The sequence below is a fragment of the Ursus americanus genome, chromosome X (genome assembly GCF_024610735.1).
Source record: "Ursus americanus isolate L20-20 chromosome X, mUrsAme1.1.p, whole genome shotgun sequence".
In the NCBI taxonomy this organism is placed as follows: Eukaryota; Metazoa; Chordata; class Mammalia; order Carnivora; family Ursidae; genus Ursus; species Ursus americanus.
Window position 1 is genome coordinate 92,498,487 of NC_142164.1, and position 20,565 is coordinate 92,519,051.

At 34.2% G+C, this 20,565-nt stretch overlaps 1 protein-coding gene across 1 annotated transcript in view; it reads right to left on the reverse strand.

Moving 5' to 3' along the window:
* Positions 1-20,565, reverse strand: part of CFAP47 (cilia and flagella associated protein 47) — a 484,601-nt gene that overhangs the window by 354,680 nt on the left and 109,356 nt on the right. Inside the window, exons 23-25 of the mRNA XM_045790463.2 lie at positions 17,688-17,782; positions 12,144-12,303; positions 4,479-4,674 (exon numbers count right to left, since the gene is read on the reverse strand). Of these exons, the coding sequence (XP_045646419.2) occupies positions 4,479-4,674; positions 12,144-12,303; positions 17,688-17,782 (451 nt within the window). The remainder of the gene's footprint in view (positions 1-4,478; positions 4,675-12,143; positions 12,304-17,687; positions 17,783-20,565) is intronic.

Sequence of the window (20,565 nt, forward strand, 5' to 3'; positions counted from 1 at the left end):
TTTAGATTTTCTAACATTAGGCAAATCTTGCAATACTAGGATACACCCAATTTGGTCATGATTTATTAATATATTTATATTATATATGTAATATACATTATATTAATATATACATAATTTAATTCATTAAGGATTACTGCATCTATAGTCATAATAGATTGGCCTATAATTTATCTTTCTCATACTCTCATTGTCTGATTTTATGATAAAAATTTCTGACTTCATAAAACAAATTAGAGTACGTTGTCTCTTTTTCTATTGTCTAGAAGAATTTCTACAAGGTTTGAGATACAAGTTTCTTGCAAGTTTAGTACAACTTGCCTGTGAAAACATCAAGAATATATTTTCCTTGTAAGAAGATTTTTAAATATTGATTCAAAGACTTTCGACTTTCTATGTATTCCCAATACGGTTTTAGTAAATTATATTTTTTTTACAAACTTCCCATTTCATTTACGTTTTCAAATGTGTTGGAATGAATTTACTCATAGTATTTTGATTATCTCATTTTTCTCCCCTGGGTATATAATATGCCCCATTATTCTTAATAGTATTTAGTTGTATCTTTTCTCCTTTTGTTCCTGGTCAATGTCACTGTATCAGTATCCGTTGTATTAGTTTTTCAAAGAACCGACTTTTGGGTTCAGTGAGCCTATATTCTATATATTTGCTTTCTATTGCTTTAACTTTTACTTTTTCATCTTATCTACATTCTATATTCCTTAGGTTTAAACTATTATTCTTATTAAGCTGAATACCTGAAACATCTAATCATTTTTTATCTACTATCAGCATTTAAGACTACACATTTCAATTTTTGCTGTGTTCCGTAAGTATATTTATTTGTTTGTTGCTTAACCACTGGTATTTAATATAACAGATGCAGTTAACTCAACACAGATGCAGGCCTAGTTCTCTAAAGAAAGCAAGAGAAGTGACCGTACGTGTTTCAAGTTAAGTCTTCAAATTTAATACTCAAGCACTGTTTATATCAGTGAATGCTGTTTTCATGTTTTGTTACACAGTATTTTAATTATTATCTATTTGCAGAATTCAGCATGCTATCTTCTTTGACTCTCTATAGAAGATTTTTTTAGGGGCACATGGATGGCTCAGTCAGTTGAGTGACTCCTGATTTTGGCTCAGGTCATGATCTCAGGGGGTCATGAGATCGAGCCCCTTGTCAGGCTCTGCACTCAATGCAGAATCTGCTTTAGATTCTCCCTCTCCCTCTGCCCCTCCCCCCTGTTCACATGTGTGCTCTCTCTCTAAAATAAAATTAAAAACTAAACAAATTTTTAAACAGTTCCAAATGTATGGCAGATCTGTTAATATTTTCTTTAATGATGTTAAAATTACAACTATTATCAGAATACATAATATATATGATGTCAACTCTAAAATTTGTTAAATTTGAGGAGTAACTCGTTAACACTGTTGGTTAAGCAACTGATTTTTGGTTTCGGCCCAGGTCATGATCTCAGGATTGTGAGACTGAGCCCTGAGTCAGGCTCTGTGCTCAGCGGAGAGCCTGCTTAGGATTCTCTCTATCCCTTTCCCTCTGCCTCTCCCCACTCCCTCATGCTTATGCTCTCTCTCATGCTTATGCTCTCTCTCTCTCCAAAATAAATAAATAAATGATTTTTTAAAAATTTGTTAAATTTGAACTACAGAATGATACACTTTGTGAGTTTTTGTAAATATCTCCTATATGGTTGAAAAAATGTGTATTCTATAGCTGCAGGGTGCAGTATTTTATAGTGCTATTTTTAATACTATTTTTAGTATTTTTAATAATATTAGTATTAAATGAATGTGGCCTTTAAAATATCCTTTTCAAATTTTATCTATACAAGTGTTTTGTCTTTTGGACTCATCAATAATTGAGATAGATGTTGAAACATCCTACAGTGATGAAGGACTAGTCAATTTCCCCCTATTATTTTAATTTGGGGTATATATATTTTAAGACTATTTTAGTTGTGCATACAATTTTAGAATTCTGATAGTTTTGAGGTAGGCTGCATCTTTTATAATTATTTAATGTATTTTTAATATTAAAAATACGTTTTACATCTTAAATAAGGTTATCGCATTTAAAATTAATACTGCTATCCAGCTTTCTTACGGTTATTCTGCTATTAACTGTTCCTAAGATTTTAGTTTGGTGGTTCTCAACTGGGAGTGGTTCTGCATCCCAGGGCACATGGAGCAATGTGTGGAGACAATTTTTTTTCTGTCATAACTGGGGGAGGATGCTACTGGTTAGAGACCAGGGAGGCTGCTAAACATCCTACTATATACAAAATAGCCTCCAGTGAAAAGAAAGAAGCATCTTTCCCAAAATGTCAACAGGTCTGAAGTTGAGAAACCCTGCTTGACTTCAATCTTTCTTGTCCTTACGTTTCACATATACCTCTTTTAATAGACAGCTGGATTTTTTTTTCTTATTTACTCTAACATTCTGTCTTTTAACTAGTCAGAGTAACTTATTCACATTTAATTGTATTACTCAACTACTTAGAGTTTTTGCCATCATTTTGTTTCAGTTTTTTCTTGCTTTTTAAAGTATGTATTCCTTTTTCTCTCTTACAAAATTAACTGAGATTCTGTTGGTTTCTATACTGTTTGTGTAGTTATATACAATCTTAGGTTTTGTGGATGCCCTTAAAAATTTACCCTACATACTTTGTTCTAAAATTCCGAAAAGTTGTATTTGGTTCATTTTCAAGTCTATATTGTATAATTCCATGTTAGTAACTAATGTTTATAATGCTATCTTGTTTTAAAAAATTATTTATATTCTGTGTCTGATAATTCCAGTATCTGAATGATGGAAAAGTCTAAATTTCAAGATGGTTGTTTGTGCTGACTCTAAATGACGGCATCTTCCCTTCTTGTGAGTTTTGCAATAATTGATAGTATAACTCGTGTCTGGTTGATAGCAATTGTGGAAACTGAAATATGAGTCAAATCTGAGGATGGCTTCATTTAGAACATAGGTTCGCAAACTGTGGTCCATGCAAAAGCAGCGTAAGTATCATTTGGAAACTTACTGAAATACAAATTATTACATACGATTCCAGGCTTCCTGAAACATAAATTCTGGGGATGGGAAGCAACAATCTCTGTTTTAAAAAATGTCTCAGGTGATGCTGATATACACGAACGTTTAAGAACCATTGATCTAGAGAAGATTTGATTGCTTCTGCTGAAAGGTAGAAGGATTTACTCACGTGAACTATTTTAGCCTCTTCCAGTGTCCCTGGATTAATCCAGGAATTTGATTGTTTTCCTGCCTTGAAGAAGTTGTCTAAAGTTTTAAGAACAATCCTGCATTTGGCAGATTATTACAGCTCACCACTCCTACTCTGGTTTCAGCTTATAAGTATGTACTGATTTGGTCTGGTTTGATTTGAGCCCTTTGGAGACCTCCTATATTTCTCAGAAGCCAGCAATTAATAAATTAACTAATTAATTAATTAAACACACACATTATCTACTTGTTTTGTAATGTGAGGGTACACAATGTATCTAGGGCAATATACTATTAGGGTTTGGGCTGCTGATAAATTTTTTTAAAAATGAAAACAGACTGCATTCTGCTAGACTATGTACATGTGATAGGCAGAATTCTGAGATGGCCCCTAAGAACCTTAGTGTACAGGCAAACTCTGTGTAATTCCCACCCCTTGGGTGGCAGAATCTGTAAATATGATCTCACTTCGGTGGATCAGCTGTGTTATACAGCCATGGTAAAGGGACCTTCCATATGTAATTGATATCCCTAGTTAAATGAATTCAAGTAAAGCAAAAGGGAGATTATCATGGGTAGATTAGACTTAATCAGGTAAGATCTTAAAAGAAGGTTTGGAGGTCAGAGACTGAGGTGTCAGATGGTCTACTCCAACTTTCAATGACTAAAGTATCATGATGGGAGGAGGAACCATATGGCTAGGATTTGAAGGTGGCCTCTAAGAGCTGAAAGTGGTCCCAGCCAACAGCCAACAAGAAAATGATACCTTAGTCCTGCAACTAAACGGATTAGTGCTACCAATAAGCAGAATGCTTGAAGGAGGACTGAGCCTCATATGAGAAAGCTGCTACGGTCTACACCTTGATTTCTGCCTACTGAGACCATAAGCAGTGGACCCAGACTAAACAGACCCAGACTCCTGACCCAAAGAAACTATGAGATAACAAATTGATGTTTTAAGGCACTAAGTTTGTGCTAATTTGTCACAGAGAAATAGAAAGCTTGTTTCTCGTACCATGAAGAGAGACGTATCAAAATTTTTACAAAAAAATCAAATGACTAATGGTGAGGTAATTAAGTGGGCTTTAAAATTTTTTTAAGTTAAATGAACAGTTAAATATTCTAATGGTCTAACGTCAGACATTGCTCTTGACTCATATAACATAGACACAAACAAAAAAGCACACAATGAAAATGTGGTAAATTCACATTAAGCATTTACCTGAAATAGTTTTGAGGTAAAATGTTGATATCCATCACAGTTGTTACATCCAGAGGAATAGGAGTGAAAAAGATGAATGGAGGATCAAACAATAACATGGGTGATTTCACCTCTCCAACCAAACATAACATGCGATAGCAAGCTGGATTATCATTTAGACGAATGGGAATATCAACTCTGTATTTTGTAGGGTGATCTAATGAAAAACAATTTTTTAAAAGTACCTTATATTTGTTCACATACACAAAAAACATTTACATAGTTTAAACCTTACTAAATATTAAAATGTACTATGAAGTTACAGCTCAATGGAAAATAGATTACCCAGAAACTGGAATTATCCTGCCAAGGAACTTAAAACATGTAATGAAGTGTCACTGAATCAACAATATTCTAAAGTGCACTATACCTAGAAATAGAGCGGGTCTCCTTAAAGCAAATTTTCATTATTATTGGAAAATACCTATACCTGGAGGAAACAGCGCAACAGGACCTCTTTTTTTGATTGTTTTCTGTGCCTTAACAGGAGCTGCCCATCCCTTTAGGATATGCTGTATGAAGATGAGGTCAGATAGTTGCCATAAAGATCTCAGGGGCCTAGTACTGAGAAATGGGTTTGCCATGAAGAAAGGAATGTTGTTCCTCCCAGATTTTTAAGTTTATGGAAAGCTGCCAGGGTTGACTGGCCAGTTTCACCCGGTAGGAAAAGACAGGAAATTCCCATGTGGCAACTCACTATGAGGAAAGGCAGTCTGTACTGGAGAAAAGGGCTCAGCATCTGGGGCTGCACGCCACTCCCAGACAACAGGTTCCACCCCAGCAAGCTGCCAATGCCGTTTTAGACCCATATGCCCAAACACAGTGTCTTATAGAGAAAAAATGTGATCTGGTGAGTATTAACTCAAGGTAATAGCTTAGAATTCAAAAACAGGACACTGAAATGACCTGGCACAGATCAGGGCCACCAAGAGTATCACCAGAACACATGATGAGTGTTCTGGATGATGTAAGTTCAAAGGTGACACATTGTGAACCATATACAAAAACAATGGAATCATTGAACCGATCACACCCACTAGATTTCTCTGTGCTGGGTGCCTTCACTTGGTCCAATCATTCTTTTACTTGTTCATATAGTTTGGGATCCTTGCAAAATGAGAGGTGGCTGGAGAGGGAAGTGAATTAGTAACTTCCTACTAGTAATGACAGATGAACACTGGAAAGACTATGTGAAAATATGAGAGACTTAGATCTATACCTGCAGCTGAGAAAATGAATTCTAATAGAATTTATGTGTTTAAAACACTGTAAATCTAAAGAGAAATGGTTTCATTTAATGAATTTCATATTATAAAAATTATTTTGGGAAGAAAGAAAAGCAAGTTCACTACTTCCAAAGTTAAGCAAGGTTTCAATTAGGACTTACTGAATTCTGAATTTTGAATGGGCCATTTGGAGATTATATCTGGGTTTCATACCTGGTAAACGTTTCTGGGGTCATGGAAAGGGGATTCCCTGTGTAACCTAACACTACTGGAGATTCCAGTAACACATTTTTCTAATCTCAGGTGGGCCTTCTCTCTCATCTAAGATGTAAGTTATATAAATGTGTTGCAGACATATTTCTCTTAAGAGTGAGGCACTGGGTGTTATACGCAACTAATGAAGCATCGAGCTTTACATCGGAAACCAGGGATGTACTGTATGGTGACTAACATAATATAATAAAAAAACATTAAAAAAAAAAAAAAAAGAGTGAGGTTGAAATCCTAAGAAGGCAACTCATAGATTTGACTGCTTAGGCTTAGCCGCATACTGAAGGAAAAGTCAAATGGAAATGCTACTTATTTCCTTCTAGATTATCTATTTTATTTCATCTGGATAAAAATGTTGATACAGACATAAGGGACAAGTTCTATACAGAAATACATATGGTGGCTTTAGCTGGATGGGCTTTTCCTTTTTTTTTCATTCAGGACCAGACATAATAGAAAATGAGAAGAAATACACAGAAATACATAATGAAACCTAATTACTTTTACAAAATAAACTTCATAATGGGGAGAGTATGCAATGTTTTCTATTATATTTTCAGAGTTCTAAACAGAGATAATAAAAGATGAAACATTTTTCAAACCTATCAATCATAGTACTCTATGTACTGTTTCTCGCACATAAAACTGATTATAAAATGCCATGCTGAAAAAAACAAAAAATATAAAATGTCAGGCTAATAGATGTACCAGGACACTGAGTTAAGGCAACACAGTGCTAATAGCATATTACTGAGAAAATATACAGCTGAATGAACTCTAAAAAGCTTAAAAGCCATTTTAGGTTCTTAGCCTGCCTTTTCTGTTGATAACATAGCTAGCTAGCTCTTAGTATCTTATTTAGAATGCCACATTTGTTTTAGATGTGTAGAATAGTACTATCCCAAGGATTCTGACACAACTGATTTACGGAGGGCATGCCCTCCGGAAGAACCTGTAAGGAAAGAGGGAAGCAAAACAGAGGAGGGCAAGAAGCTATGAAAAGCTGTGGTTTTATAATCCAGATTCACACTGATCCCATAGGCACCTATGGGATGTGAATTCACTGGAGAGGTTGTCCCAGCTGAGGGAGACTTAGTTGGGCCAGCTGAGGTAGTAGCACTGGTGAAGCTGAGCCTCCTAGACATCTCTGCATGTAGCATCTTCCTTCCGCCAAGGGCAACCTTCTAGAGAAAGGGACAGACATAACCTGTCAGGAGCCAATACCCACACCTGAGAGATGGATGGGAAAACCCAGCAATGGGAATCTGGACGGGGCCAAACAGCATATACCAGAGACTGCAATCCTAATGCTGCTTTGTAAGTAAGAATAATTAAGGGGAATAACAGATAAGTTACCGTAACACCCTTTTAAATAGGAAAATAGTCTGGAAATAGCATTTGGTGTACTTATTTAGTTACGGCATATAAACTATAAAGGTACTAAAGCAGATGCTTTAAATTAAAGACAAATACCAATATAGAGTTCCTCAAAAATGAGAAAAAAAATCCTTCATAGATGTGTTTTCAAGCACCTTCCTGCTGTTCCTTTGCTTCAGTCTGCTTAAAGAAGCTAGTTGTCAATACCCTCACTTGCTGAAGCTCATTACCAGAAAAATTCTATATTTTTAGGTAGCAGGGATTCTCACGTTGGAAATTTTCTAAGTTGGGAATTTTCTAAGTTATGTGCCCCCTGGGTTGTGAAACATTGAGATTATTTACATAAGAACTGAGAACAATTTATTCAAGGAAAGTGAGAGTCTAACCACCCAAATTAGATTCAAGAACAATGGTTTGGATTAAGAGGGGACTGAAGAGTCACATATTCTATCACAGGCCCAGCCACTGTCCCTGTGGCAGTCCAAGGAAGAGATGAGAGAGGGGGAGTGAAAAGTAAAAACCACCTCACTAACAACATTAATCTAAACATGTAAGAATTTCAGTGAACTGACGTAGCAATCAAAAAATTTCTCACATAGAACAGCCAAAACCCAAATGTATTCACTGGTGAAATCTACTAAACATTTTGTGAAGAATTAATATCTATTGCCATATAAATATCTTTATATTAATATATATGTGTGTATATGAACATTTCCAAGCCAATCTCTAAGACCACGGTAACAGAAATGAACACTTTTGTTTATGGCCAATTGATTTTGAACAAGGGTACCAAAACAATTCAAAGAGGAAACAATATTCTTTTCAATAAATGGTGCTGGGAAAAGTCCATGCAAAACAATGAGGATGGAGCCCTACCTTATACCATATCAAAAAAAAAAAAAAAAAAAAAAACCTCAAAATAAGCCATAGACTTAAATGTAAGAGGTAAAATTATAAGACTTTAGGAGAAAACATAAGAATAATTCACCATGGCTTTGGGTTATACAATGTTTTCACAGATTTACATGAAGGGGCGCCTGGGTGGCTCAGTTGTTAAGAATCTGCCTTTGTCTCAGGTCATGATCTCAGGGTCCTGGGATTGAGCCCCACATCAGATTCCCTGCCTAGTGAGGAGTCTGCTTCTCCCTCCCCCTCTCCCCTCCCCCTGCTCATGCTCTCTCTCAAATAAATAAAATCTTTTTTAAAAAAAGGATATAACACTGAAAAGCCAAAGTAACAAAAGAAAAATTGGATAAATTAGACTTCATCAAACTTGGGTTATTTTCCATTAGTTGAAAAGAGAAATCTCAGAATGAAATAAAATATTTTCAAATTGAACATCTAATAAAATAATTTTATTCAGAATATATAAAGAACAGTGAAAACTCAAAAATAAAGACAGCCAAATTTTAAAATCAAGAAACGATTCAAACAGACCTTTCTCCAAAGATGACATACAAATTGACAATAAGCATATGTAAAGACACTCAACAATATTAGTCATCATGGAAATGCAAATAATAACTACAATGACCTATTACTTCATACACACTAGGACAGGTATAATAAAAAAGATCACAAGAAGAGTTGTCAAGGATGTGGAGAAATTGGAACCCCATTCAATGCTGATAAGATTTTAAATTGTTACAGTTGCTTTGTTAAACAGTTTGGCAATTTCTTAAAATGTTAAACATCAAGGGGCGCCTCAGTGACTCAGTCGGTTAAGCATCTGCCTTCAGCTTAGGTCATGATCCCAGGATGCTGGGATGGAGTCCCGCACTGGGCTCCCTGCTCAGCGGGGAGTCTGCTTCTGCCTCTGCCCCTCCCACCCGCGCTCGTGCTCTCTATCACAAAAATAAATAAATAAAATCTTTAAAAAATATATTACACATCAAATTATCCTATGACCCAACAATTCCACTCCAAGATATATAACCAAATAAATGAAAACCTGTGTCCTCACAGAACTGTACATGAATGTTCATAGCTCTTCTATTCATAAGAGCCAAAAAAGTAGAAATGATCCAAATGTCCATCAATTGAATAGACAATGAATGTCTATGAACAGACAATATGTGATATATCCTTACAATTACTGGTAATAGAAAGGAATTAAGTACTGATTAATGCAACAACATGGATGAACCTTGAAATTATTATGCAATGTGAAAGAAGCCAATCACGAGAGGACACACATTGTATGATTCTATTTATATGAAATGTCCACAGTAATCATATTCCTAAAAACAGCAAATAGTGTTCAGCAGTGGCTGAATGGAGGGGGAGATGGGGAGTGACTACCAATGGGTATGGGCTTTCCTTCACAGGCAATGAATATGTTCTAAAATTAGGCTTCAGTGATGGTTGCCCAACCGTGACACTCCTAAAAACCAGTACATTGTACACTTCAAAAAATGTATTTTATGGTCTGTGAATCAAATTTTATTAAAGTTGTAATTTAAAAACCACACTTTCAAAAATAATCACATCTGAGTGCGAATTTTATCTTTACAGTATCTAATTTGAATTATAACAACTTAAGGCAAAATAGAAGGCATCTTCTTCTTCCTCTTCTAGTAGTATCCCCATTTTAATGAACAATAAAAACAACTGAGAAAACCAGAAAATAAACGCATACTTGATTTGGAAAGAACTACTAAGGCAAAGTTATGAGGGCTGTATTCAGTGCCATATGAGCCAGGAAAAGCAGAAATTGTCTGCACTAGAAGAAAATAAATGAGGGTGACCAAAAGATCAAGGAGATGCTACCCTGGTCCCAACTCAAAAGGCCCCTATAACTCAACTCCAACTCCCCGAAGATTCCATTCTCCTTCCAGCTATTTGATTCTGAAGAACCCAGCACTCTCATCCAACCTGTTGGCTTTGATCTCCTAGAGTCTTGCCTCCTGCTACCTCAGCGCGTTGGAGATGGAGAAGACTAGTTAGTGTACACTAACTAGTATGTAAACACACTAACTGGAAATAAAATTCCAAAGTATTTCAACAATTTCTTGAGTAATAAAAAAACCCATACTATAATTTTGTCTGTGGGCAAGTTCACAGATACTTTTCCATTATAGAACTGATAGGAAAATATGTGTCCAAAAAGGTATTGTTTTCAAAAGTTTAAAGATGACAGAAGGGAAATAAGATGTATAGTATATAAAACAAAAATTTGATCAATACATAAAATTTATGAAAAATAATAAAAAGTATAAAGGAAATATAAAATGAAATTGCCTGAAAATGAATATATAGTATAACACAAAATATGAATAAGATAAATTCCCCTCCTAAAAATCACATTTCAGACTTGCTCAGGAAGAAAAGCAAGATCCTCTGCTTTGTAATACTGGTCTTAAATTTAAAAGACAGACTGAAAATAAAATGATCTATCAACCAAAGGCTGACAAAAAGAAGACAAAGTGGCAATGTATCATATAAACAGCATTCACGCAAATAGCATTTAGTAGAAAAAAGAACATTATTTTAAATGTATATACTTATTTATAAAAGATATATAAGACATAAACTTTAAAAAAAATTTTTTTTTAAGATTTTATTTATTTATGTGACAGAGAGACAGCCAGCGAGAGAGGGAACACAGCAGGGGTAGCGGGAGAGGAAGAAGCAGGCTCCCAGCGGAGGAGCCCGATGCGGGACTCGATCCCAGAACGCCAGGATCACGCCCTGAGCCGAAGGCAGAAGCTTTAACGACTGCGCTACCCAGGCGTCCCTAAACTTTTTATAACATACAAATATACAAAGCAAAACTATTGGAATCAAAAGAGTTTTAACAAACTGCCACTGTAGTAACAGGTTCAGATAGATTATAATAATTGTAATGCAATTATAATATAAATGTAATGTAGCAACATTATATTACAGATTCAGGAAAATAAGGCAGAGGAAGAGATACAGTCAATGAAGAAACAAATTCACTAATTACTATGATTTTAGATTATAAAACTATTTCCTTAGAAAACAACACAGAATAATCTTTGAAAAACTTCTAGATCTAACCAGAGAAGTATAGTATAGGAGCCAAGAGCAGATAAACTATAAATATATTCTTTTTATATAGCGATAGCTAATTAGAAAGAGTAATTTTAAAAATCTCATTCATAATAATGATGCATATAAAATAAACTTCCATTACTAGAAAAACATGCCATTCTTTGAAGGGAAAAACTCAACTGTATGCCTTTTTCTAGAAACAGGAAAAAAATAATGTATAGTTCATTTAGAAAAGTAAATGTGTAAGAACTTCCAAGAATTTTTATAATAGGTTTGTAATGACAAAAATTTGTCACACCAATTATAAAAAGGAACAATAAAATTGTTGTAATAAAAAAACACCAGTAAAGAAGTGGACATATAGATAAATAGACATGCTGACCAGCTTCCCCTAAAGTAAGTAATCCAAGACTACAAGTTAGATGTGGCAATGCCTTTTCTGACCTAACCTTGGACGTCACAAACCATCACACCCATAATATCCCATGGGTGATATATCAGTCCTATTTGATGTGGGAGGGGACTCTATGAGGGCATGAATACCAAAAGATGAGGATCACTGGGGGTCATTTCTGGGGATGGTGACCACAAAATTCTAGTACGAAACTTCTTAGAACTGTTTTAAGAACACATAAAAAATAACCTAAACTTTTGTGTACATAATAAAATTAAGTAATATGTGAGGCATAAATTGAAATATCAACAACAACTATAGGAAAAAAAAAGTACTTACTTGGACAGAAGCTTATGGAAATATTACATTCTTCATGTGGTTGCAGAATCCCTCTCAGCACACTAATCTTGAATGTGCCATCTTTGAAAAGCTTCCCAGTGTTACTAATATCCAAAGTCCATGCCACATCTTGTTTTGAAGTATTATGTAAGACAAGATCCTGTTTACACACAAAATAAATAAATAAACGACATTTATAAGAGCTACAATATGCAATATAAAATTTAGCTTGTTTTACCATGCCAACTTGAAGAACCTAGGTACAAAGTCAAATGATTAAAAGTGGAACTCATGGATACATTGTTTTAAAAGTGATATTAGGCAAAAAAGGGGTATGCAAGTATGTTCATAGCCTATTAACAGCTATGAAAAATACACAAAGGATAGAGACTGGAGTAAAATAAAAACGTCAACAGAGCTATGCTAGCTGGTAAGGATGGAGTGTAGCCACAACCTTCATTCATGAGTGTGAGACTATAAAATAGTACAGTCACTTTGGAAGACAATTTGGCAGTTTCTTATAATGTTAAACATATGACTACCATATGAACCAGTAATCGCACTCCTAAGTATTTACTTAAGTGAAGTGAAAATTTATGTTTACATAAAAATCTGTATGTTGTTTATAATAACTTTGTTCATCGCCAAAAAATGGAGGGAAAAAAACTCAGTCTATCTCCTTCAAATAATGAATGGATAAACATTCCATACAATGGAATAAAATTCAGTGATGAAGTAAGTATTAATTCATACAAAAACATAAATGAATATTAAATATATTTAGCTAAGTGAAACATGCCAAATGGCTAAATTTTGTATAATTAACTTACCTGTCAATCTAGAAAAGCAAAATTATGTGGATGGAAAAAAAGAATCAGTTGTTGCCAAGTATTGGTGGAAGGAAGAGTGATTGTAAAGGGGTTACTCTCAGAATTTGTAGTGTCGTGAAACTGTTCTGTAATGTATTGAAGTGGTAGACAGATTATTCTACGTATTTTTCAAAACCCACAGAACTGTATACTACTAACAGTGGACTTAAATGTACATAAATTAAAAACAATCAACCAAGATGTTGAGAATCCCAGGATGGACTGTAGATTACAACACACTATATTACAAATGTATGAAATAATCTCACTGAAGTTAGTGGGAGTGAGGAGGAATGGCCTAAATAACAGAAAAACTGTTTTGACTGGAAACCATAAAGCTAAAGACAAAAAAATTTATTCTTTATAAACACTACACTCTAGTTGGTAAATATGTTAGCAATTCTAGCTACAGGTTAAAAATTCTGAAACTTCTTTACTAGTACACTACAATTAAAAAATAAGCAAATAAATTATAAATAAAGAGTCAGATTTCTCATTGTCAGAGAAAGTAGTTAAAAATGAGCAAGGAAGAAGACTGGAATAAAACTTGTGCTAGATTAGATTAGACTCAGAAATATCAGCTGGAACTCATCTTTAGCTAGCTAGATAGATGGATGATGGAACGACACACAGATAAACTACAGATATATGTATAAGTCAGTATACATACAAATATTTCCTGATTCTATTTGCCAAAAGGGCTTAGAACATGTGACACCCCAGTAGCAGCTAGCACATCCAGTATACAGATCTTGGTTTCTAAATACCATTCTTTCATAAATGGTAGTGGGTTTGCTGGAGAAAATATTAATTCTACAGCTAGAAAAAATAAAAGATAAGCCTGGACCATTCTGCAGTGCCACAAACTATGAGGATGCTTAAAAATCATGATGATGGGGGCGCCTGGGTGGCACAGCGGTTAAGCGTCTGCCTTCGGCTCAGGGCGTGATCCCGGCGTTATGGGATCGAGCCCCACATCAGGCTCCTCCACTATGAGCCTGCTTCTTCCTCTCCCGCTCCCCCTGCTTGTGTTCCCTCTCTCGCTGGCTGTCTCTATCTCTGTTGAATAAATAAATAAAATCTTTAAAAAAAAAAAAAAAAAATCATGATGATGGGGGACACCTAGGTGGCTCAGTTGGTTAAATGTCTGCCTTTGGCTCAGGTCATGATCCCAGGATCCTGGGATCGAGTCACACATCGGGCTCCTTGCTCAGCGGGGAGGATGTTTCTCCCTCTGCCTGCTGCTACCCCTGCTTGTGTGCATTCTCTCTCTCTCCCTCTGACAAATAAATAAATAAAATCTTTTAAAAAAAGATCATAATTATGGAAGCATGTCAACGAGCCAGTCTAAAAGAACTCCAAATGGCCAGAGCTAGAACAAATTTAATAACAAAATAAATAATGTAATATTGGATTATAACTGAATGTATAAATATTTGTGAGGTCATACTGACATATTAAGTAATAAAATAATAAAATAATTCTCCTTACAGAAAAATTCCAAATAATATATGTAAATACCCCCCTCCAGAATGTGCAGCTTGACCCCTAACCCCTTCAGTGTGGGCTGAAATTGACAACTCACTTCCAAAATGCAGAGTGTGAAAAAAACAAAAATAGTTTGTCCAACTTTTTTTCAATTCTCCTGACATAATCACCAATGATAAGTCATGCTGATATCATGTACTCCCTTCCCATGATGTGACAAAAAAGACATTTCACCTCTGCTACATTCTTATCCAAAACCCACGAAAAATAAGAATGCAGCTGAGTCAGTTGAAAAAATCAGACAAGAACATTCTGAAACAATATCAAACCAGTACTCTTAAAATTTCACAAAGTCATATAAAAATGAACAAGATTGAGAGCCTGTCACATATCAGAGAAAACTAAATGAAATATGTTACCCTTGATTGGACCCTGAGATAGTAAAAGGACATTACTGAAAAACTGGTGAAACCCAAATAGAATCTGTTGTCTAATTAATAATTTTGTACTAATGTTAATTTCTTAGTTTTGAAAAATGTTCTATGGTTTTATAAGGTGTTAATCATAGGGAAAGTTGTGTGAAGAATATACATAAACTCTCTGCACTGTGTTTGTAATGTTCTGGTAAATCTGGGAGCCATATGCATGACCTGTGTACAGTCTTGTCTTTCCAGTACAACATACTATTAAAATAAAACCTTCAACGAGGTATTGTTTTAACTTTACTTTTCAAAATTTGAGAAGTATAGAATGATCCATACAACTGGCACCACAACAAAATAATGTACTTCATCTCTTTCTAAAGTATGATTGATTTAAAATACTCAGGATTTTAAAATCAGTCAATTTTATTCCCAATGTCTCTCAATACTAAACAACTATTCAGGTCTAATATTTGCATCTTATAAAGAAAACATCTTTTAAAAGAGAAGGTGGACATGAAATTGTACTAGTCATTTGAATGCCTCATTTTTCTCATTCTGAAATGAAGAAATGGTAGATCTCTAAAACTACTTTCCACTTTCCAATCCTATCACAGGAATAGAACTGATACAGTCATCTCTAAAGAAACATTGTTTAGTATGTATAGTATTGTGTTATTTTTTAAATAATTTTATCAAAATGATACATGTACATAGCTTACACAATTCAAAAATGCTTATAAAAAAGTTGTCCCAAACAAAAAATAGTTGTTCCACTCAATTTCTCCTTATCAACAATTCTGCTTCCCTGAAGCAAACCAATTTTAGCTAAATTTTGGATTTTCTCTATTACTATAGCCTGATTCTAAATACAACGTTGATATGGCTTACTTTAGTTTTCTTTTATTGCTGCCGTAACAAATTATCACAAACTTAGTAGTTTAAATCAACACGTATTTATTAAATTACAGGCTTGTAGGTTAGAAGTTCAACAGGCGTATCACTGGACTAAGATCAATGTGGTAGAAGGAACTATGATACTTTCTGGAGGGCTCCAGAGAAGACTGGTTCCATGCCATTCCCATTTTCTAGAGGGCAAACATTATTTGGCTGGTGGCCTCCTTCCACCATCTTCAAATCCAGCAACATCTTATCTCTCTACCCTTCTGTTACCACATTTCCTTCTGAGCACAGTCAGGAAAGCTTCTCTGGTTTTAACCACTCATGTGATTCAACTGGGACCACCTAGATAATCTAGCATCATCTCCCCTGCTCAAGATCCTTCATCTGCATCACACGACACATCAGCAAAGTAGCTTCTGCAATATAAGATGATGTACTCACACATTCTAGGGACTGGAAATGGATCCATTTGGGGGCCATTACTCTATCACATGGCTATTTCATGATTTATCAGACCCAGATATTGTCTCCAGTGCCCACTAGTAAAGACGAGGATTTAGCTCATATAATCTTCACTCTTCTGTCCACCACCCAATTTTAGATATTTATATTATTTTAATTCTTTCATTAGTCACCTGGTAACTTTAAGCAATAGATTTATAACTCTAGTTCCTCTGCCAACATCAGATACTTCCCTTTAATTACCCACTACGTAAAATAAGTTTCACTCCTCCTTCTTTTACTATCCCTAACCCTTCTGTCAACTTATTCTACACATACACATCGTACATATCACACTTGTCATTTTACATGTGATACACTATATCTGATCAAATTTTAATTCTGCCCCATAAACATATTAAGACGTCTCTGTATTCTATATTTCATTACAACTATGTAAATATCATTCATGGCAAATCCAAGCAGTGCATTAGAGTCACATTTCCTTCTCTGTGGGGCTAATGTGACTCTTTCAACACTCAAGAGGGAAGGCTCTTGTCTAGATCATCTTTTATCATGCCAACTGAACAAAACTTCAATGATACAAAATAATCTCACATAAATGCTATTCCTTTGGAATTTAATCCAATTCAGTTCACTAAAGCTTCCTTTCTAGCCCCACATACAAAGTCTTTTGCATCCTTGAAGTTATGTTAGAGTTAGAAGTCTTACTGATATTTTATACTTGAAAGTCACATTTTAATTTTAGAAGAGATCCTTTATTCTTCTAACTATAATGTCATATAGCACTCTGCTATTATTTGACACATGCGATGTTAAATATTTTCTCCATATAATTTTTCTTCAAAACTAGAGGTTCAAAATTAATTGCAGGAAAGGCAGTACATAAGACAATAAAGGGGTACTACAAATACAAATTTCTACTATGTATGCATGAGCTTCCTTCATATGCATGTCTCTTTTTTTTTTTCCTTCTAGATGGATTCATAATTAGGAGAAACACAGAGATATCTAGAAAGAAAAAAGAGTAGATTGTCATAGAAGACCCTTTATTATATACCTGGACCTTTCCAATTTTTATGATTACCTTTCACCACATCTTCTTACCTGAATGGAACATATTTCACATTAATTTAATCATAGCTTCCATTTATATAAGGAGAGACTGGTAACTTAATTCTATTTAAAATATTCTGAATAGTCCTATTAAATATGTATAAAAAATGGCTTTATATGTGTATGGCTACTTTGACAATTACTTCCAAGAAATGATATTTATATATGCAAGTTCTCTAAAAATGAAAGTATTCTTATAACACATGCTTCAGAATAATCAACTCAATAAACTAAAAACCATAATAAAAAAAAAGTTATAAACTGCATCAATTCTCTCTACATACCTGAGTTTTCGTGACCTTGTTATTAGGATCCAAAATATGCAATGGCATTTCAAATATAAAATCAGTGCTGGATAATCTCAATGGTGCTTGCAATACTGTGAGAGGAAAGTAAATATACTGATAAAATATTAAGAGATATTAGCTTACAGATAATTATTACTATATTTTGACACAAAACAATAAAAAATAAAATTTTTTGTATCTTTATGTTCTCAGACAGAAAACAAAGTCATACTTTAAAACATTTATAGAATATCATGGTTTATCACATCTATAAAATTACAATTTTGTATTTTAATGGTAACTAATTACAAGTGCAACAATTACCCTTGAGACAATAAGAGTATAAAATATACTAAATATTGAGCTGAGAATAAAGTAAACATAGTTAAAATGATCTCTATAATAGAGTTTGACCAATGCAGAAGTACAGAAGTGAAAAGAAACATGTCTTTTGCAAATATTTTCTCCCAGTCAGTGGTTTGTCTTTTTGGTCTATTGACAGTGTCTTTTGCAAAGCAGAAATTTTTAATTTTAATGAACTCCAGCTTCTCAATTCTTCTTTCACAGATCTTGCCTCTGTTGTTGTATCTAAAATGTCACTGCCAAACTCAAGGTCATGTAGATTTTTTTCTTCTATTATCTCCCAAAAGTTTCGTAATTTTGCATTTTATGTTTAGGACTGTGATTCATTTTAAGTTAATTTTTGTGAAGGGTGTAAGGTCTGCATCTAAATTCATTCTTTTGCTTGTGATGTAAAGTTGTTCAGCACTATTTTTTGAAAAGACTATCTTTTCTGAGCTGTATTGCCTATACTCATATGTCAAAGATCAGTTGACTACATTTATGTTGGTCTATTTCTAGGCTCTCTTTTCTATTCCACTGATCTATTTGTCTATATTTCTGCCACTACCTAAGTCTCATGATTGCTGCAGCTTTATAGAAAGTTTTGAAGTTAGATAGTGTCAGTCCTCCAATTTTGTTCTTCTCCTTCAGTAGTGTGTTGGCTATTGTGGGTCTTTTCCCTTTCCATATAAACTTCTAATCAATCTGGCAATACCCATAAAATAATGTTCTGGGATTTTGATTGAGATGGCACCAAATCTCTGGATCAAGTTGGGAAAAAGTGCCATCTTAAAAATATTGAGACTTCCAATGCATGAACATGGAATATCACTCTATTTATTTAATTCTTCTTTGATATCTTTCATCAGATAAGTTTTATCATTTGATATCTTTCCTTATACAGATCTTGTAAATGCCTTACTATATTTATACCTACATATTTCATTTTTGTTGGGTGCTAATGTAAACGGTATTTTGTATTGAATTTCAAATTCCATTTATTCATTGCTTGTATATGGGAAAGCAACTGACTTTTGTACACTAAGTTTGTACCCTGCAACCTTGCTATATTAGCTTATTGGATCCAGAAGTGTTTTTCATAACTGATTCTTTCAGATTTTCTACATAAACAATCATGTCATCAATGACTGCAGAGTTGTTCTTCCTTCTTCAACCTGTGTGTTTCAATTCTTTTTCCTGTCCTATCGCATTAGCTAGGCCTTCTAGTACAATGCTGAAAAAGTGGTGAGAAGGGACACCCTAGCTTGGCTTCTGACTTTAATGAGAAAGCTTTGAGTTTCTCATCATTAACAATGATAATAACTGCGGGGTATTTGTATATATTTTTTACCAACTTGAGAAAAACTGAAGTGCTCAAGATTAAAGTCTTACAGACTAACACTCTGACCTCCTTAAACATTCACTGGGATCCAGATGGTCAGGAAATGATATAATAATAGGTAGTGAAGCCAGCATTGTGAGACTCACTAATAATCATGAGAGAATAGGCAAAAATCAACAGACATTTAAGGAACTCCTTGACATGAAGGAGAAGTGAAGGACAAATAATTCAGCAAAAATTGAGACAATGTAGCAACAGAAGAAAATTTCAAAGAAATCATCATAATAAAAGTAGAGATAAAAAATATTGTTTTTATTTTTCAGAATTCTATAGGTAAAGAAATAATCAGAAAAAAGTTAACTCTCATTAGTTTAAAATTGCCAAAATAATTTCTTAAGACATAATAAAGTCAGAAAAATATCCTGAGAAGTACAACAAAAAGATAAGGAAAAGGACAATAGGAGAGAAAATATGATTAAAATATATAACATAATCCAAGACATACAAAACACAACCGATAATGTCTTGAAGAAAGAAATACAGAAAACGGTGCGAAGAACATTTCAAGGAAATAGTTTATGAAAACTTTATAGAACTGGAGGACATGAATTTCCAGATTGAAATGGTCCACAAAAGATTCACACTAAAGTTAGTCAGTGTGAAATAATAGAATTTTATACTAAACCAAATTATCACTCAAGTGTGAAAGGAAAAACAAAGATATTCCAGACATGGAAATTCTAAAAAATTAGCTCCTTACACCATTTCTTTAGAAGCTCCTGGAAGATGTAATCTACCTAAATAGTGAAGTAAACCAAGAAATAGGAAGGCAAGGGATTGAAAAAACAGGCGATTCAAAACAGAAAAGAGTTTAAAAAAAAAAAAATCCCCACAATTATAGTGAAAGGAAATCATAGACAAAAGTCCTGCCACAGGGGAAGTATCTAGTACATATTGAAGCAGGTTGTTGTGCTCCAGGAAGGTTGCTTCAAGAGAATAACTAGATATGACATATTATGTGACAGACTAGACTATGTGGAACATTGTCCAGACAAGCATAATAAAAAGGAGAGCTTCGTGGCATGGGAGGATTTAGTCAAATATCAAAGGACAACTGAGCAATTAATAAACAAAAAGTTGAAGGAAAGTAAATAAAATAACTATGCAGTTACACTACCTGGCTTAACAGCG